Consider the following 19,550-nt stretch of genomic DNA (forward strand, 5'->3'; position numbering starts at 1 on the left):
TCATAGGTGCGGGGTGCAGCGTTGGTTTAGCAGTCAGAAAGGAGAGCTGATACGGCGCCCCTCAAACTGTAGGTGCTGAATTATTTCCTAAGCTATTTTTTGGTGTCAAACTTTCAGATCTCACAAGCGACATCCATCGCTGATTATCCGGTTCTATATATATGATAATTATTCCACTGACGCCCGGTGCAAACGTCCACATTAATTCTCGTTACTTTATTGAAATGTTTTAGTATGTGAGCGGCCCCTTCTTCACAGAAGACTAAGCAGAGCTTTTTGGAATAAGAAAAAAAAAAATTCCTCATCGTTAAAAATTGCCAAACATCAATAAAAAGTGGAATTAATGAAAAAAGACAACGTACGGAAGCGCTCATCTAAATTTCTCATTTTGGCTTTTCAAAAGTTTCAAGGACATTTTAATGAAGATCCTTTCCCCGGACTCTTAATAAATCCCACAAGTGCCATCGTGCTGAGCGCAGGGGTTTTGCATTTTTTATTTGAATTTTTTTTTTTTTCTTGGATTTAATTTATTGCATTTTTTTTTCCTCCTTTTTTTTGACAATTATATATTGAAAACAAATTGTGGAAATCCTGAGCAGCGAAGCGTGAATAGACCTGTTGATTGATCAACAAGCTTTTTTTTTTTTTTTCCTCTCCCTTCTAATTTGTGCAGCTTATTTCTTACCTTCGTTAGCGACAAGTATTCAAGGTTCGGTCGACATATTTTTGTGCCGGTTAAATCAACATTTGTCTATAGTCCTCCGGGATTTATATAGATGTATGTTTTGTGCTTTGGGAGATGAATGTTGTCGTCGGATTCGCAACATGTTTGTGTTTTAGCTAATTCCCTTCAGAGTGTTCTAACAATCTTCCTAAAAGCTGTTTCTGATAGTTTGAGGGGTGCACATTTGAAAATGGGTTGGTTATATAGGGTTTTTTTAATGCCAAATATGTAAAATTTTATTCCAAACCGTATTTATCCCCAAAATAGTCAATTATGAAAATTAGGAAAATCTCTATTCGATTTGTAGGCCCCGTGACCTCAAAATAAATTATCCAGACATTTCAAAAATTATGAAAATGTAAAGTAGACAAATGGGAAATGTTATTTAGCAACTTATTTAGGTGGTAAATCTATCTGCCTGAAAACGCAATAATTTTGAATTTCGACAATGGCAAATTTAAAAAAAAATTCATAATTTTTTTTTTCCTGTAAATAAACGCAAAACTTACGTACAACATGTGGGGAAAAAACTAATCTCAGAATCGTTTAGATAAGTAACAATGTTCAAAAGTTATAACCATATAAAGAGACGCAAGTCAGAATCCAAAAAAATCAGGCTGAGCCTTAAGGTGTAAAATGGCTGCGCCCTTAAGGAGTTAATACTAATTTGGTGTGAATGTTTTATTTCCACAGGGAGGAAACCTAAGTAGAGTTTTTCATTTTTATTATAATTATATAGTGTAGATGTATTTTATTTTTACGTACAGGTAATGTAATTGCAGATAATAAGGCCTCTTTGAGTAACGTTTTTCTGAAGTTGCTGAATTTTGAGGTCGTGAAAATGATGATTTTACCTGGTGCAGGACTTGGGAGGTGGAGCTAACTTCTATATAGGGCGTGAATTAAAGCTTATACTCCTCCCCTGAGGTTCTTCACTCAACATAGCAGCAGTGGAATTGGCCTAGGTTCCATTTTCTTCCCCGACTGCTGGGAACTCGCAAATGGGGAGATCTGTGGTCCCGTTCCTGTTATAATTGATGAGGCATCGCATTGAGCTTGTGGTTTTCTACATTTTTCCAATGTCTCTGTTACTGCCAGAAATAGCTGGGCATAGGGGATAGTCAGGAGTTGGGTTAAGCAATCTTTGACATTCAATAACTATAAGAATGCCCCAATCAAGTTATTGTAATCGTTGGGCGCTCCAGATGACAGTGTTGTTACCTCCTTATCCTTTGGATACAGGATACAAATATAACTTGGGCCACCCCCTACCCATTACAGGTAGTCCCCTTGTTATGTATAGAAAAAATTCAGTAAGTTTGTTCTTAAGTTGAGTTTGTATGTAAGTCGGAACCGTATATTTTATAATTGCAACCCCAGTCAAAATTTTTCTTTGTCTCTGTGACAATTGGATTTTAAAAATGTTGGATTCTCATAAGAACCATGATTAATAATAAAGCTTCATTGCAGACTCCTGTGATAACGGTTACAGCCGATTATTGTAGTCTGGGGCTAAACTACAGTAAATAAACAACATCCAGAGGGTCGTTTGTAAGTTGGGCGTTCTTAAGTATTGTATCCTGTATTGGTGTAATCTGCTCTAGCTGTCATACCTACAGAAGGAGATTCTTCTTTTCCGATAGTAATTTTAGCTATGTACTTGTTGGGATACTAATAAGAGGCCTCCTCTGTGTGATACCTTTACACATCCTTCTCCCAGATTGAGGCTTAGAAATAACCTGAAAGTTAAAGTTCTCAAATTATATTGATATATTTATCCATATCTATTTAAGTCTTTATTTTTACATACCTCTTGACTTATTAGAGTGCAGGATTACTTGTTTTTATGCCTTTTAGGCACATTGAAGTTACTAATCTGTGTGTTTTATATGAATATAAACAGCATAATGAGATGCAAAAATATGTCCGCTAAACACACTCTAAATGTATAATGTGCACTCATACGCATGACTCTGCTGAGGGGCACCGCGGGGAGCCATTTACAACTTCAAATAGCTTGCTGAGAGGTAGATAGCGGCAAGGTTACAACCAATGTCATTGTACCTCAAGGCTCCACCATCTCCCTACCCCCAGATCCCGTAGCAGGGGTTTTCAGTGTAGGTATAGACCACGTATGGAGTATTTTTGGTTTTGTTTAGTGCTTAGCAAGATAATAATGTGTCCATTACTGGGATTTAACCCTACGTGGATATGTTATAGATAATCTTGCGTTTCGTGAAGCATTTCTGTTGCTCCTGGAAACTTAAAGCTAAATCAATGGGGTTAACTATGTCACACCCCCGGACTTCTCCATAGATAGTACGGACAGTCCCTGGGTCACAGATGGGTATAGGTTCTATAGGTTTGCTCTTAAGTTGAAATTGTTTGTAAAGCAGAACAGGTATATATTGTAAGTATAACCACAGGTTCTAGCCCCCCCGATGTTGAAGGGAACCTGTCAACAGGAACCTCATTTTTACTAAAGAAGTCCATTCTAGCTGCATTGCAAATATACCTTTCTGCTTTCTCTAATAATAGTAATAATAACAACTTGAACCCAGGTCCCCAGCGCTGCAAGGCAGAAGTTCCTACGCACTCAGCCACCGTGCTGCCCTACTAAGCATTTGCGTTACAATATACACTCACCGGCCACTTTATAAGGTACACCATGCTAGTAACGGGTTGGACCCCCTTTTGCCTTCAGAACTGCCTCAATTCTTCATGGCATAGATTCAACAAGGTGCTGGAAGCATTCCTCAGAGATTTTGGTCCATATTGACATGATGGCATCACACAGTTGCCACAGATTTGTCGGCTGCACATCCATGATGCGAATCTCCCGTTCCACCACATCCCAAAGATGCTCTATTGGATTGAGATCTGGTGACTGTGGAGGCCATTTGAGTCCAGTGACCTCATTGTCATGTTCAAGAAACCAGTCTGAGATGATTCCAGCTTTATGACATGGCGCATTATCCTGCTGAAAGTAGCCATCAGATGTTACAGGGTACATTGTGGTCATAAAGGGATGGACATGGTCAGCAACAATACTCAGGTAGGCTGTGGCGTTGTACCAAGGGGCCCAAAGAGTGCCAAGAAAATATTCCCCACACCATGACACCACCACCACCAGCCTGAACCGTTGATACAAGGCAGGATGGATCCATGCTTTCATGTTGTTGACGCCAAATTCTGACCCTACCATCCGAATGTCGCAGCAGATATCGAGACTCATCAGACCAGGCAACGTTTTTCCAATCTTCTACTGTCCAATTTCGATGAGCTTGTGCAAATTGTAGCCTCAGTTTCCTGTTCTTAGCTGAAAGGAGTGGCACCCGGTGTGGTCTTCTGCTGCTGTAGCCCATCTGCCTCAAAGTTCGACGTACTGTGCGTTCAGAGATGCTCTTCTGCCTACCTTGGTTGTAACGGGTGGCGATTTGAGTCACTGTTGCCTTTCTATCAGCTCGAACCAGTCTGCCCATTCTCCTCTGACCTCTGGCATCAACAAGGCATTTCCGCCCACAGAACTGCCGCTCACTGGATGTTTTTTCTTTTTCGGACCATTCTCTGTAAACCCTAGAGATGGTTGTGCGTGAAAATCCCAGTAGATCAGCAGTTTCTGAAATACTCAGACCAGCCCTTCTGGCACCAACAACCATGCCACGTTCAAAGGCCTCAAATCACCTTTCTTCCCCATACTGATACTCGGTTTGAACTGCAGGAGATTGTCATGACCATGTCTACATGCCTAAATGCAGTTGCCGCCATGTGATTGGCTGATTAGAAATTAAGTGTTAACGAGCAGTTGGACAGGTGTACCTAATAAAGTGGCTGGTGAGTGTAATTGTGTGTTTTAATTTACCTTGCACTCTGACAGAATCCTCTGTTAAATCACAGGGGATGGGCTTTGATTTGGATGCATTTCAAAAAACAGGTGACTCGTCTGTGCATGCTCACTCCTCAGCTCTCAGCCCCCACCTTTGTGCTCCTCTACAGCTCCTCCCTTCTGCTCCTTCACAAAATTAAACAGCCTGGTGAACTGACATCAGTAGGAGGAGGAGGAGCTGCACAGGAGCACAAAGGTGGGGGCTGAGGAGTGAGCAGCACAGACAAGTCACATGTTCTTTTTTTTAAATGCATCCGAACCAAAGACTATACATAGGATTCTGTGAGGGTGCAAGGTAAGTTATAACACTCAATTATATCGCAATGCAATATATACTTGCAACGGAGGAGCAAAAAACATTGTTGCCTAACACAGTTACTATGGGTGACGATGCAGCCTCCCATATGATCTCTTAGATTTCTAGAAGGATAAATGTACTGTCCCCCCAGCAGGCACAGAAGGTCCAGTTGCTATTTGCCCATGTGGTGCAGTTTGGAGCCATCATGGAATTGCTAACTGTGATGATAGTTTCTGATAAAAGCAGTGGAGAGGCTGCGCTGTAGGTTTTCCTATACTTTATGTCGTTATGCGTGCAACAATCTAATTTTGTGAAGCTGGCGTGCTTCGTTACTGGCATAATAAGGGCAATGACATTGGTTTTTACAGGTCTGGTGCCATTTGCCTCTAATGTCATTGTACTTTTTTGGTGTCTTTTTTTTTTTACCTTTTTATGTTGCCTTTTGTGTTGTGAATTCATCCTTTACCTTCTTGATGGCCACAGGCTGGATCCTGGCTGGAGCTGTGTGGCTTGTATTCCCTTCCCTCGGAACAATAAGTCTTGTATCTGTTTATAAAATAATGAACACACTTTTGTTTCTTTCAGCCCCAGCGATGCTCTGACTGGAGCGCCTCCATTTGCAGGGAACCCTTTGCCAAATTAATTTTATTTAATTATCTCCCAGGGCTAAGCTTGAATACATTTTGTGTGCAGTTTGCCGTTTCCCCCTTCTCCTGTACGAAGTGGACTTAATATCCTTGTTAAAATCTGATTAGAAGTAAAATTGAGGTTTTTTTGAAGTCTGATTATGCCATGAAATGGAATTTTTAAACCTAATTAGGAGCAGATTTGCATAATTTTCTTATTCCACCATCATTGAAAAGCAAGTTGAAATCAATTTTTATTAATGAAATTTTCTTAGACAGTGTTTGCCGGCGACAAATTATTACCCATAATGCTGTGTGTGGTGCCGATCACGCACCTTTTACCTCCCTTCATTCAAGAATTAGGCAGTGAATTATCGCTACATTGCTCTCCAGCGGATAATTGGTGTCTTTTCATATGCTTGAGGTATATAGCGGAGCACTTACTAGGATACTCTTAAACATATATATATGGATTCCACCAGGAGCCGATGGGAATTAAGGGCTCTTTTTAATTGGATTGGAGCAGGAAAAAAAAGTTAACGATTTATGCACATAACTTTTTGTTGTCTTTTTTTCCCCCAAGGCCTTGATGAACAGACTGTAATTCAGTGTCATGTACACATTGCAGCTGCAAACAAGGGAATATGACCTCTTGTTTTTGGCCTGTATGTCATCTGTGGGTGGGGGGCGCTGCTGACACTGCTGATTAATAATAGACAATGACTGCCCGGGCTGCAGAGACCGGCACGAAAAGGACTTGCCCTATAATAATGTTAGATTTATTAAAAAAAATATATCAGACAGAAAGGGTTAATATTCGTTTGACAGTAGGACATATGAAACCCCAAATTGTGCTGTTAAAAACTTCATTTTGTCCCCAACAAAACAAAACCCCATACAGCTATGGCGACTGGAAAATAAAAAATGTTATAGCTTATAGTGCTGCCATTCACTAAGATCGTGCACCCGATATCCTGGATGTGTCTCTTCCCCACTCAGGTCCACCGGGGTTCACCATCTTCTTCCTGGTGCATGTAAGTGCTTGGCTTGCGACACAATTTGAATGTTAAATCCTGCGCTCAGTCCAAATTGGTCGGATCGTCCGACGGCCCTGCCCTCTGATTTTAGTCGCATGAAAGACAGCGCCAAAATCCGATCACTTGCGATTCAATCCCCAGTTGAATACCTGCCAAAGTGTTGCATACCCCAAAAACGTTGGAGTGCGATCAGCGGACCCTTGGTAAATAAGCCCGAGTGTGTTGCTCTTTTCAGTATATTTTGAGTCTGAAGCAAATTGAATGTCGCCGCTTTGTGATCCAATAAGTATAAAAGTGTTTTATCTCGTCCCTCAGATAATATAAAGTATAACGGAACCAGAGATACTTCACTTTGTATCCTGATAGCCGGACAAGTGCTGTCAGTGCTGCCCTCTGGGTGTACATGTTATTGAGCAGCAAAATTGTCCAAACTCCGGAGATTACATCCGACGCCCTTCCTCAGGCGCTCATCCCCCCCGCCCCCTCTATGTGAATTTATCAAACATCCCGATCATGCATCTTCCCTGATCAAATGTAACATCTCAAGGAAAAACATCCTTCCTTCACAGCTGAATGAACCGAATGCGTCTTTAAACAGCGCGGTGCCGAGATTTGTAAACTTTTTTTTTTCTACATGCTCCATGTACACATCTAATGTGCGATGCAGTTTTTATATTCTTCCCTCTCATCTCACAGCTTAGTGCTTTGTTATTTTTTACTAAGTTCTTAGGATATTATGTTTTGTAGAAGTCAGAACAACTTTATTGGATTTTTCGTTTCATTTATTTATTTTTTTTCTTTCTGGAAATACATCTGCCAGTGGGAATATCTTGTGATTGGGTAACAAAGGAAAAAGGGGTTTGAATTGAACATCTTGGTTTTATTAGGATTTTTGGTCGGTTTAATTAAACAAATCCAACAAAATATTCAAAACCGGAGACGTTGCCAAAGTCCAGCTCTCTTGTTGTGAAAGTGGCATCTTATGTCTGCTTGCTGAGCTGGAGGATGCAGATGGAGGGGCACATGACCAGATAAGGCCCTCAGCAGCCTCAACCCTCAACCAAGTCTAGCAAAAGACAACTTGTTTTAATTGTTTAGGGTCTATATAGAAGTTGACCCCCTTAAATCTTGACGGTGTAGGGAACCTCAGTCCTTCATTGCGCACCCTCCATTCTAACACACTGCAAATGGGCATATTTTTTGGGTGCAGTGTATTACAATGGAGGGGGATTCAAGGACATTATGGATCCCCGGTCTCGACTTCCTATGTGTATTCTGACCCAACAGGAAATGCAAGGAGGGGCACCAATCACTGGGCATAGTGAAGACCCGCCTCAGGCATTGATTGGCTGCGCTACCTCTTATGTTTCCTGTGCTGTCAGTTACCAATGTCCCTGGTCTCTGCTGCACTCAACTTCCTGTTTGTAATATGACACAACAGGAAATGCGTGGAGCGTCCCCTCAGCCAATCACTAGGCGCAGTGACGACCTGCCTCAGGCAGTGATTGGTTGAGCTGCCTCTTGTAGGAAGTCGAATGTAGCAGAGACCAGGGGTGTAGATAACTGGGTGGCAATGGAGGTGTAAGAAACTAGATCCCTATTAGCATAATTACATTTTTTTCTTTAGCTTGATCCTGTCGGATCCTTCCTGCCCCTTTTTAAGGACATTGTATGAGAATAGATAAAACGTGGATTATTTCCTCTAAAGGCTTTGTCACTCATAAAACATAGGACATGTATTTTATTACAGGCCTGACTTACAATAACGCCTTTTTGGTGTAGGGTAGCCATCTACATTAAAATAAAGGGTTAAAATAATCCTGTCCTCGTTTTACTTGCATCGTGCACCGACCACAAGCCGACTTCTCCTACAGAGACATTCTGGGTTTAATCTTGTTAATGGCTCCCGTGGTCTAATAATGGCTTTAACGTTGTGGCTTGGACATCTCCTGATGAGGGATCGGGGTCCAATTTATTATTTTTTTTAAGGCGTAACATGTACCATTTATTAAATGACTGCGCTGGGTATTGGCGCTAGAGGTAAAGGCTCGCTGCCCGTAAACACACACCAGGGACACGCACATAAACCACCTGGTCCTGACGGTAAAGTTTCGGAAAGAGAAATAACAGAAATGGTTGTTCTGTACTCGGAGGGAGACATCCATCGGTCTTAGATGTTTTGTAGACTACACATCCTAGTATATTGCTTTTATTTTTTAAATTTTTTTTCAATATTTTTCAAATTTTGAACTAAGCGTAGGTTTAAATAAAATGTAGGATTGTGTGTGTAAAAGGGACATATCCCTAGGACTGATTTAATTTTGTTAAAAGCCTTCATGTGCAGGTAGGCAGCCCCCTACTAACCTGACCAAGAAGACGGGTGACAGGGAATGAATTTTGAAGTTTCTGGCAGGTATAATGGAGCAAAGGGGATACTTTGGGTTTCCATTATTAGAAACAAAAGACCCTCTATTTCAGTGTTCTGGGGTCTGTACATGTTACTAGCGATATGAGGATTCAGTTAAAGAGAAACCTTTAAGGAAACCTATCACCAATGACTTCATTTTCACTAAAGACTGGTTATAGAAACCCATTACAGCTGCAGTGCACATATGTATTTCTGCTTTTTCTTAGCATTTGCATTACAATACAATTGTGTTTTATAACTTGCTTGCAGCCTGACAGAATCATCTGTGTAGTTCCAGGGGTTGGGCTTTGATTTGCATGCATTTCAAAAAACAACACAGGACTTGTCTGTACTGCAGGCTGCCTCCAACTTTGTGATCCTACACCACAGGAGCACAAAGGTGGGGGGCAAGAACTGAAGAGTAACACAGACAAGTCCAACCCCTGAGACTACACAGATGATTCTGTCAGGGTGCAAGGTAAGTTATAACACACAATTATATTGTAATGCAAATACTTAGAAAAGGCAGCAAGGCATTTTTGCACTGCAGGGGTGATGGGCTTCTGCAACCTGTCTTTATTGAAAAGGAGGTCCCTGGTGACAGGTTCCCTTTAAGGAATTGAACAGGAAACTATTTTGGTCTGGTCTGAGGGACCAGGAAGCAGTGCCTTTACACTGCTTTGCAATGATGCTCTTAGTACTATCACATCATGTGACTCGGGGGGGCTAGATATCTTTGGTACAACAGCATGAATACAGCCCCCTCAAGGATGGTGTCTTCCAGCCATTTGGCAACTCAGTATTAAATCGTTCCTAACTTTTTGACCAATTTGCAAAAACAAACTGCCATTGGTGTGTTTATGAGAAATGGCCTTATTAGCAATTATGTCCTGCATTTTTATTTTGCCTCTGTAGGTTTTATCTTTTTTTTTTTTTTCCAGTTCTTTCTGAACTGTTAGCTGGGGATTAATTGTTATGCTGTCTCCAATACACATAACATATAGAGGAGCATCATGGTGTAATACAGTACCACGGTAGTCATGTAAATTAAGGTTGTGGAACAAGATAACACTTACTGTAGTCTGCAGCAAATGTTATTTACCAGTTTTTTTTTTTTTTTTTTTTTTTTACTTTAATACCCTCCCTCACATCAATTCCTCCTCTGTGGATGCGGACATGTGTAATTCTGTATTGGGGAACCTAGTTGGATTCAGTAAAAAATTCTGAGTAAGTGTCTGTCTGTATAGTGAGAGAAAAAGCCTGGTAAGTGGGGAAAGAAGTCCTTTTATTTTTTATCCTATATTAGCCTATGCCCCCATATAGCTTATTACTCCAGAATACAGCTGTAGACCATTTGTTTCGTATGCCTCTTACCTTAGAGTTTCTGTTGTTCTGATATCAGATTATAATAATAATTCCTTAATATAGTGCACACAGAGCTCCCTGTCCCCATAGGGCTCACAGTCTAATGAACCTACCAGTATGTTTTGGAGTGTGGGAGGAAAGCGGAGGACCCGGAGGAAACCCACACAAACACAGAGAGAACATACAAACTCTTTGCAGATGCTAACCCTGGGACTTGAACCCAGGTCCCCAGCGCTCCAAGGCTGTAATTCTAACCACTAAGCCACCGTTCTGCCCCTATATATGACATTACGCTTATAAACATAGATTTTATATCTGAACATAACCTTCTAGCTATACAAGGGGATATGAGATTCTGCAGTTTGTGATCTTGGACAACAATTTCAACACATTATTAAAAGAAACAAGTGAAAATAAGAAAATTGGATTAAAAAAAAAAACAAACCACAACCCCCCCTCCCCCCCCCCCAGCACAAACGAGACGAGAATGTTACGTCTCTCCTCCGGATTTATGAAGTGTAAGATTTCAAAGGCTGCAAACGTGGGTTCCCTTGGGTTGTCACATTTTTTTCTAATTGGAGATGTGATTTCTTTGATGTCATTTTTAATTTATAATGTTTCAAGGCAGCGAGAAAGCGACCAAGTATATAACGCTGCATGTATGTATGTACAGTACAGCAACTTTCATCTGGAAATAATGGACACTGATGGAGTTGGATTATTTCATATTATAGATTAATCATAAGTAAAGTAGATTGAGGTTAAAGCGGGTGTTTGTTTAAATGTGTCTGAAATGTAAATGTATAGAACTTTCGAAGATAATTTTACTATATGGTCGGCGACAATAGGTCCTGCATAATTCTTACTCCTCTATAACATGCTGCCTGCAGATAGGACACTATGTATAATTTGCTCAGCTCCTCCTGCTCTAGTTAGGTCTGCGATGTCAGTTTACATGTCGGCCTAAATGTAGCACATCTTAACTGTATGTAGCATTTTCAGCTCAGTGTTGTAAATCCGACTAACTGAACGAATTTAATTTTGGGCACTGCCACTTCGTAAATCTCTTAACTATTGTTTATTTGTTTATTCCTTTTTATCGGCCATACACACACAATTTTTGTAGGACTGGTCAAGCGTCTAATGCAGGGGTCAGGAACCTTTTTGGCTGAGAGAGCCATGAACTCCACATATTTTAAAATGTTATTCCGTAAGAGCCGTACAATATGCACATGCCCCCCAGTCGATAGGTAGCCACAGCACAGGTCCCCCAGTCGATAGGTAGCCACAGCACAGGTCCCCCAGTCGATAGGTAGCCACAGCGCACACGTCCCCCAGTAGATGGGTAGCCACAGCGCACACGTCCCCCAGTAGATGGGTAGCCACAGCGCACACGTCCCCCAGTAGATGGGTAGCCACAGCGCACACGTCCCCCAGTAGATAGGTAGCCACAGCGCACACGTCCCCCAGTAGATGGGTAGCCACAGCGCACACGTCCCCCAGTAGATAGGTAGCCACAGCGCACATGCCCCTCCCCCACTTGATAGGTAGCCACAGCGCACATGCCCCTCCCCCACTTGATAGGTAGCCACAGCGCACATGCCCCTCCCCCACTTGATAGGTATCCACAGCGCACATGCCCCTCCCCCACTTGATAGGTAGCCACAGCGCACATGCCCCTCCCCCACTTGATAGGTAGCCACAGCGCACATGCCCCTCCCCCACTTGATAGGTAGCCACAGCGCACATGCCCCTCCCCCCACTTGATAGGTAGCCACAGCGCACATGCCCCTCCCCCCACTTGATAACAAGCCACAGGAAAAAAAAAAAAGAATACTCGCCTACCTGTACTCCTTTCAACCAGCTCCTCATAGCTCCTACTATTTTCTCTTTGACTTCGGTTTAGACGATGGCGCCTGGGTCACACAAAGGACTTGGGCAGTAGTAACAGTCCAGTGATCAGACTAAGACGCACACAGCAGCCATCACTATTCATTAAAGATCTGTCTGAGAGCCAGATGCAGCCAACACTAGAGCCATATCTGCCTCCCGAGCCATAGGTTCCCTACCCCTGGTACAATGTGTATTGGGGATTCTTGAGTACCCTCGATGTCCGGTTTCACAGATAAGATGAGTGGATGGGGCCTGGTCACTTTACTCTCTGATGCCACCTTCTTCCTCTGTTCTTCTTTCTTGTAGAATAATTGCATCTCTGTTGGAAAAAAACAATAATCTACAAAGTGAAAATAATTGGGGGAAACGTTGTTATATTTCCAGATCCTTCTTCTCATAAAAAAAGTTTTAACTCCTTCTGTTAGTTGTTTATGCACAGATGGAGCGTTATCCCTGGTTTATGTCTCCACTGAAGTCTCTTAGAAGCTTCTCTCATTATCTTCCTCTTTGCCGTATGGGAATAAAGGGATTTGCCGTCCTTTGTTTTATGTTTTCACTACTTTTATTTTATGATGACGACGATTAGGTTTGTAAACAGTATCTCAACATCTAGGTCACTGTATAGAGTGCTACCTTTCCAGAAGACCTCCTGTTTCTATAGACCACCTTTCATTTTGCCAATTTTACTTGTCTTATTTGAGAACTCCACCCGTACCCTAAAAGACCACTTTACAGTATGAACAATGTCCTATAATCCGACCATTAAAGACCATTGTATACTTTTTCAAGCTTTTACTACGTTTTAATATATACACATATTTACATCATTTGTCTTCAGAATATCTTCTTACATGCAAAAATTAGCTTCTTATACTTATTACGGCTAGCAAATAGATGGACAGTCATGTGAGTGTGCTTACAATTCATATAGTTACTTTAGTATAGTTCAAAAAGTCACGTCTTTTGGCGATCATACTCTTTTGGCGCTGGAACCGTCGGCTTTGGGACCCTGATACAAGTGGGAGTTGTAACTATCATGTAAAATAATCTATGTAATTAAACCGTGTCCTTAGTAGGTTTGCCCTGTTAAGTGCGGCTCCCACACCAGTGAAAAAATTTTAACTATATCACGCATAAACCCAACTGGGTCCTGGTGTTATAGAGCCTGAGAATTGATTTTGATATAAAAATATAATTTTTATTATTGGTATACATTAAAAACAATTAAAATACAGCAAATCCCCATCAAGCAGATGGGAACGACCAGATGCCTCCAATATGGGCTAGCTGGTGTACTCAATCCCCCCTTGAATCAAAGTGCAGACAGTTTGGATGACCCACAGGTAATATCTAATAAGACATAGGGAAACATTCAATACATGAGTAGTTAAGCCATATAACCATACCTAGTGCGGTCTGTTCGGGGGGAAGAGGCTGGCTGCCCCACGCGTATCGCCACCTCACTGTGGCTTCGTCAGGGGTAAATTAGTATACCTGTTGGCGGGGTTAAATACCTTTAAGCTTGATCCGGATGCACCCTTTGATTGGACCGCGAAATATCGCGAGATCCCGGGTGCCGCGCCATGCCCGCGCATGCGCAGCGCCGCACTCCTCCTTCCTCCATGTGCGTGCACCGCGCATGCGCGGGAAGGCGCCGACGCCCGCGGACCTCCATGGTGACCCAGTGGGTAAGTATAGATGTAGTAAGCAGTGTCGTACAGAAAGTTCAATGGCTATGGGATCATACTGATTGTCCATTATATTGTAAATGTCCCATTTTAAGGAGTCTGTTTGGGGCATTTTCAGCAATAATTGTACGGAGTGTTCGTCTGATTAGGGTATTTCTTCGCTTCCCAGTGTTCACAGCTTCAAGAGTTTTCTCCTGTATTATATATGTATTCACGACTGTGGTCATCTTACACATTTTTCTGCAGAGAGAGGATAGTTTTAGGGTACATATTGGAATATTATGCATAGAAGTCCTGGTCTGATGTGTAAGTTTACCGAGGTGAAGGTGTTCAGTGGTGCGTGGTGAATGGTGTGCGAATTCCCGAAATGGGGGTATGAATGAGTGCGTGGTGAATGGTGTGACAAGCCGTGCGTGAAGTGTCTGAATACCAAAAACTTACTGTGTAAAAAAGATGTGAGCGGTGCTCCTTGGTGATATGTGTAATCTACTGTGTATGTGTGGTGAAATGTGCAAGGGATGGGATGTGTGCATCAATCTGAGGGGTGCTGCTGAGGTAAAATTTGGTGTGTCTTGTGACGTGAGAATGGAGATATGTGGAATGTATGGGGAAACTGTGAAAAAGATGTGATGTGTGTAATGGAATGCTGTGAGGCGCTGTTTGAATGTGTACTGGTGTAGAACAGTGATGTGATACTGTGTTGGGTGATGAAACTGATTATATTAGTGATGTGCTGATTATAGGCGTGTTGGTGTAGGACAGTGATGTGATACGAAGTTGGGTGATGAAAATGAATATTCAGGTGAAGTGAAATCTGCTGTGTCTGAGATGGTGTGTTGGTGGGTAAAATATCATGTTCTTATGCATAATTACCTTTTTATTGTTGTGTCCATATTCACTTTCTCTTGTAAAATCCAGTATATAGAAGTTCTTCATTTAAGCCTTGCGGTTTCATTGACTGTAGTTCATAGATCCAGCGTGATTCCCTTTGTAATAATTTATTAGTTATTTCTCCTCCCCGGATATTTGTGTGGATCCTGTCAAGTCCAAAAATTTTTTAAATCACCATACTTACAGTTGTGCTGTTGTAAGAAGTGTGTTGCCACCGATGTTAAATTTTTCTCCTTTGTCACATCTCGTTTGGCCGTATTGATAGTTGATAGGTGATGCTGAATTCTTTTTCTTAATTCTTGACTGGTTTGTCCCACATATACCTTGGGGCATGAACACACTATAGCGTACACTACGTTTTTGGTTCTACAATTTATGTAATCATTAAGGGGATATATCTTACCTTTGACTGGATCTTTGAAGATCTCTTGTGCCGCCATGTATTGGCAAATGTTACAATTACCGCATGCATAGCTTCCTTTGATTTTGATGCCCCTTGTCGTGTCTGAAGTTGGTCTTGTGAAATGGCTTTTGGTGATCTGATCCTTTAGGTTCCTAGCTCTTCTTGCTGTTATTGTTGGTTTTGTGTCAATATGGGAAGTTAGTTTGGGTTCACATAGTAAGATGTTCCAATTTTTTCTCATTATCGTGTGAATCTCATTCCACTGGTTGTTATAGTTTGTGACTAAACGTAATTTTCTCTCGTTGCTTTTGTTTTTCTGTTTGGGGTGTAAGATCTCCCCTCTGTCGCTGTTTTTGGCCCGTATATATGCTTTGGAGATCACCTTCTTGGGATACCCTCTATCCCGTAGTCTCTGTGTCAAGTCCCTCGCATGTATTTTGAATTCTCCTTCGTTGCTACAGTTGCGTCTGAGTCTCAGGAATTGACCTATCGGTATGCCGTCTTTGAGGTGTCTCGGATGGAAGCTCGTATAATGGAGGATGTTGTTTGTGGCCGTTTTCTTGCGATACAGTGAGGTTTCAATTGTATCTTCTTGCAGTCTCAGTCTTAGATCTAGAAATTCTATTTCTTTGGCGGATATCTGCGGAGTGAGTCGAATGTTTAATGTGTTGGAATTGATTTCCGCTACAAATTGACGACACTGCTCTTCTGTACCCTTCCACAAGACCACTATGTCGTCTATAAATCGGTACCATTTAATCACGTGTTCTTTGTAGGCTCTGGATGGGCGCAGGTGTGCCTCCTCCCACCAACCCATAAATAGATTGGCGTAGGAGGGGGCACACCTAGCGCCCATCGCCGTGCCCGAGACTTGTCTGTAATACGTGCGATCAAACACAAAATAGTTGTGGTTGAGCACAAAGAACAGCAAGTCTAGAATGAAGGAGTCGTGTCTTCTGTCTGAATCATCTTGTTTGTTCAGAAAGTATGTAACGGCTTCCACACCAGCATCACACCTTTTTCACAGTTTCCCCATACATTCCACATATCTCCATTCTCACGTCACAAGACACACCAAATTTTACCTCAGCAGCACCCCTCAGATTGATGCACACATCCCATCCCTTGCACATTTCACCACACATACACAGTAGATTACACATATCACCAAGGAGCACCGCTCACATCTTTTTTACACAGTAAGTTTTTGGTATTCAGACACTTCACGCACGGCTTGTCACACCATTCACCACGCACTCATTCATACCCCCATTTCGGGAATTCGCACACCATTCACCACGCACCACTGAACACCTTCACCTCGGTAAACTTACACATCAGACCAGGACTTCTATACATAATATTCCAATATGTACCCTAAAACTATCCTCTCTCTGCAGAAAAATGTGTAAGATGACCACAGTCGTGAATACATATATAATACAGGAGAAAACTCTTGAAGCTGTGAACACTGGGAAGCGAAGAAATACCCTAATCAGACGAACACTCCGTACAATTATTGCTGAAAATGCCCCAAACAGACTCCTTAAAATGGGACATTTACAATATAATGGACAATCAGTATGATCCCATAGCCATTGAACTTTCTGTACGACACTGCTTACTACATCTATACTTACCCACTGGGTCACCATGGAGGTCCGCGGGCGTCGGCGCCTTCCCGCGCATGCGCGGTGCACGCACATGGAGGAAGGAGGAGTGCGGCGCTGCGCATGCGCGGGCATGGCGCGGCACCCGGGATCTCGCGATATTTCGCGGTCCAATCAAAGGGTGCATCCGGATCAAGCTTAAAGGTATTTAACCCCGCCAACAGGTATACTAATTTACCCCTGACGAAGCCACAGTGAGGTGGCGATACGCGTGGGGCAGCCAGCCTCTTCCCCCCGAACAGACCGCACTAGGTATGGTTATATGGCTTAACTACTCATGTATTGAATGTTTCCCTATGTCTTATTAGATATTACCTGTGGGTCATCCAAACTGTCTGCACTTTGATTCAAGGGGGGATTGAGTACACCAGCTAGCCCATATTGGAGGCATCTGGTCGTTCCCATCTGCTTGATGGGGATTTGCTGTATTTTAATTGTTTTTAATGTATACCAATAAAAATTATATTTTTATATCAAAATCAATTCTCAGGCTCTATAACACCAGGACCCAGTTGGGTTTATGCGTGATATAGTTATCATGTAAAATAAATGGTAGCCACCACTGCCTTTTGGGGCTTCCGGTACCAAAAGCGCCAATTGGTTTCAGCCCGTCCTGGGCTCCATATTTACATGGTGCTCGACAGGGGGCTGGATGATGTCCCCCACCAAAAAGTAGGTCCTTGTCAACCAGTTTATGCTCTTGGACATTGGTAACGTGCCACTAGTGTCCGACAGGTAGGTTTATTATCTTTTAGATGCCTAATCCTTAGGTTAAAGGTTTGTAATGGGGGTTCTGCACCACCACTTCTCCGTTGGCAGTGCTTTGCTTTCATCAGAGTCTGACCATATGGCTGCCTAGGCAAAGCTGAATGGATTCTAATCATGGTCCGGCCGTATCACCATTGCTATATCATTGTTCGATGCCCGATCCTAGTCGTCCTCCTCCAAGATCATTGCAAGAAATAGAACAGATTCTCATCTCTCCAATGACCATCAAACTTTTTGATGACCGTACAATGACCACATGCAGTATAAGTGCCTCCTAGCGCAGTTCTTTACAATTTGTGACTAATCAGACATTATAATGATTTTTCGATCTCTAGTCTGTTTTTTGCAGCCCCGCAACCACCAATGTTTTATCTTTTCATTATATAAATCCATATTTTCTACCAGTTAAAAATTGCCAGGATAAAATTTTCATTAAATGTTTTTCCTCTATTTTTTTTTCTCCCCCTCAGGACTCCTGATGATCTCTCTAGACAGATTCTTGCCATACAGCAGCGGGAGATTAAGCTGAAAGAAGAGAACCTCAGCGTTATTAACAGGTAGGAGACTGGTTATGTCTGTGTAACTTTTTCTGCATGGCTGGGAATATAATAATCACCTTCTTCATGGGTGGGTTTTATTTTGGGGTGTCCTGGTGCAGCTTTGACTTTGCAGTCAATAGGACGTTGTTCTGTACTGTGTTCATAACCACCTTGTCCATGTTTAAAAAGACACTAGTCAATTTGACAATTTACTACATCTATGTAGACATCCTAAAGATGTGGTGCCCAAAAGCACTTAACAATAATTCACTGCTACTGCTGCTCCTCCTCCTCTCCAGCGCACAACGAATGTACCCTAAACCTTACATTCTCAACATACTGTAAGGTGCGCCAAGGATCTTTGACTACCTCTTTTACCTGGTGTCTTTCATGGTGTGGTTATCTTTTCTCACTCATCCCATGCTCAGGATTTCCTCTGACATGTGGAGAGTGTTTGCATCACCCAAAGCAAACTGCTAACCCTAGTAGGAGACGTGAGACTGAGTGGGTGTCTGTCCGTGAAATATGGGGGTCATTAATTTCCGATCATTGAGGATCTGCCCCTGATCGGCAAAAGCCTGTAGCTGACAACTCTGTGCATGGTGTCCTTGTGTAGTAGCTGAGCTGGGTCAGGCCTGCAGCCCCTATCCCTACATGTGCCACATGCCATGACCATCTATCAGTCACTGTGATATCCAGCAGCAGCTTGCAGATCCCTGGATCCTCCATTCGCAGTATGTGCAGCCCTGTGTCTGGTGCCTCGGGCTGAGTGGCACACTTGGTTAAACACTTGCTGCTTCTCTTGACATTTCAATGTCTTGCGAGCCCCTGAGAATTTCAAAAATAGTTTTTGGCATTGCCAGTAGCTGCAGTAAAGTGCACTCTAGTGCTGGAATGACTGATATTTTACATACTTGAGTCCTCTTCAGAGCCTAAGAACGAGGGGAGGAATGTGTCTGATGAGCATTTGTTTGATTTGTAAATGTCAAGTGAAGTCTTCCCCTTGATGTACATCTATGTCCTTGCCCGAGCCTTTCATTTAGGTCACTTATTGGTGTTGACTCTTGTTGCATGTTTTATAACTACGGATACACTTCTGCAAATTTCACATCCCCCCTAAAGGGGATAAATAGGTTATTAGCAGGGGAGTGAACCCTGCACACCCATCAAAGTGCTGAACTACACTATGGATGTTAGAAGTAGACGACTCCCTCTGTAGTGTGGAGAGGATAATACTAAAATGTATACATTGCTCCCCGTTCCAGCGTTGCTGTGGCCTCTTGTTATTATGCGCTACCACTAGAGTTTAGTAGTTTTGGGCTGTAACCACCTTTAATTTTTCTTTAAAAGGGTTA

At 42.3% G+C, this 19,550-nt stretch overlaps 1 protein-coding gene across 5 annotated transcripts in view; it reads left to right on the plus strand.

Moving 5' to 3' along the window:
• Window positions 1–19,550, plus strand: part of MAD1L1 (mitotic arrest deficient 1 like 1) — a 438,339-nt gene that overhangs the window by 29,025 nt on the left and 389,764 nt on the right. For all 5 annotated transcript variants that reach the window (XM_072120358.1, XM_072120362.1, XM_072120360.1 and 2 more), the window contains exon 10: window positions 18,127–18,213. In XM_072120358.1, the coding sequence (XP_071976459.1) occupies window positions 18,127–18,213 (87 nt within the window). The remainder of the gene's footprint in view (window positions 1–18,126; window positions 18,214–19,550) is intronic.

This window comes from Engystomops pustulosus, chromosome 8 (assembly GCF_040894005.1).
Source record: "Engystomops pustulosus chromosome 8, aEngPut4.maternal, whole genome shotgun sequence".
Classification (NCBI taxonomy): domain Eukaryota; kingdom Metazoa; phylum Chordata; class Amphibia; order Anura; family Leptodactylidae; genus Engystomops; species Engystomops pustulosus.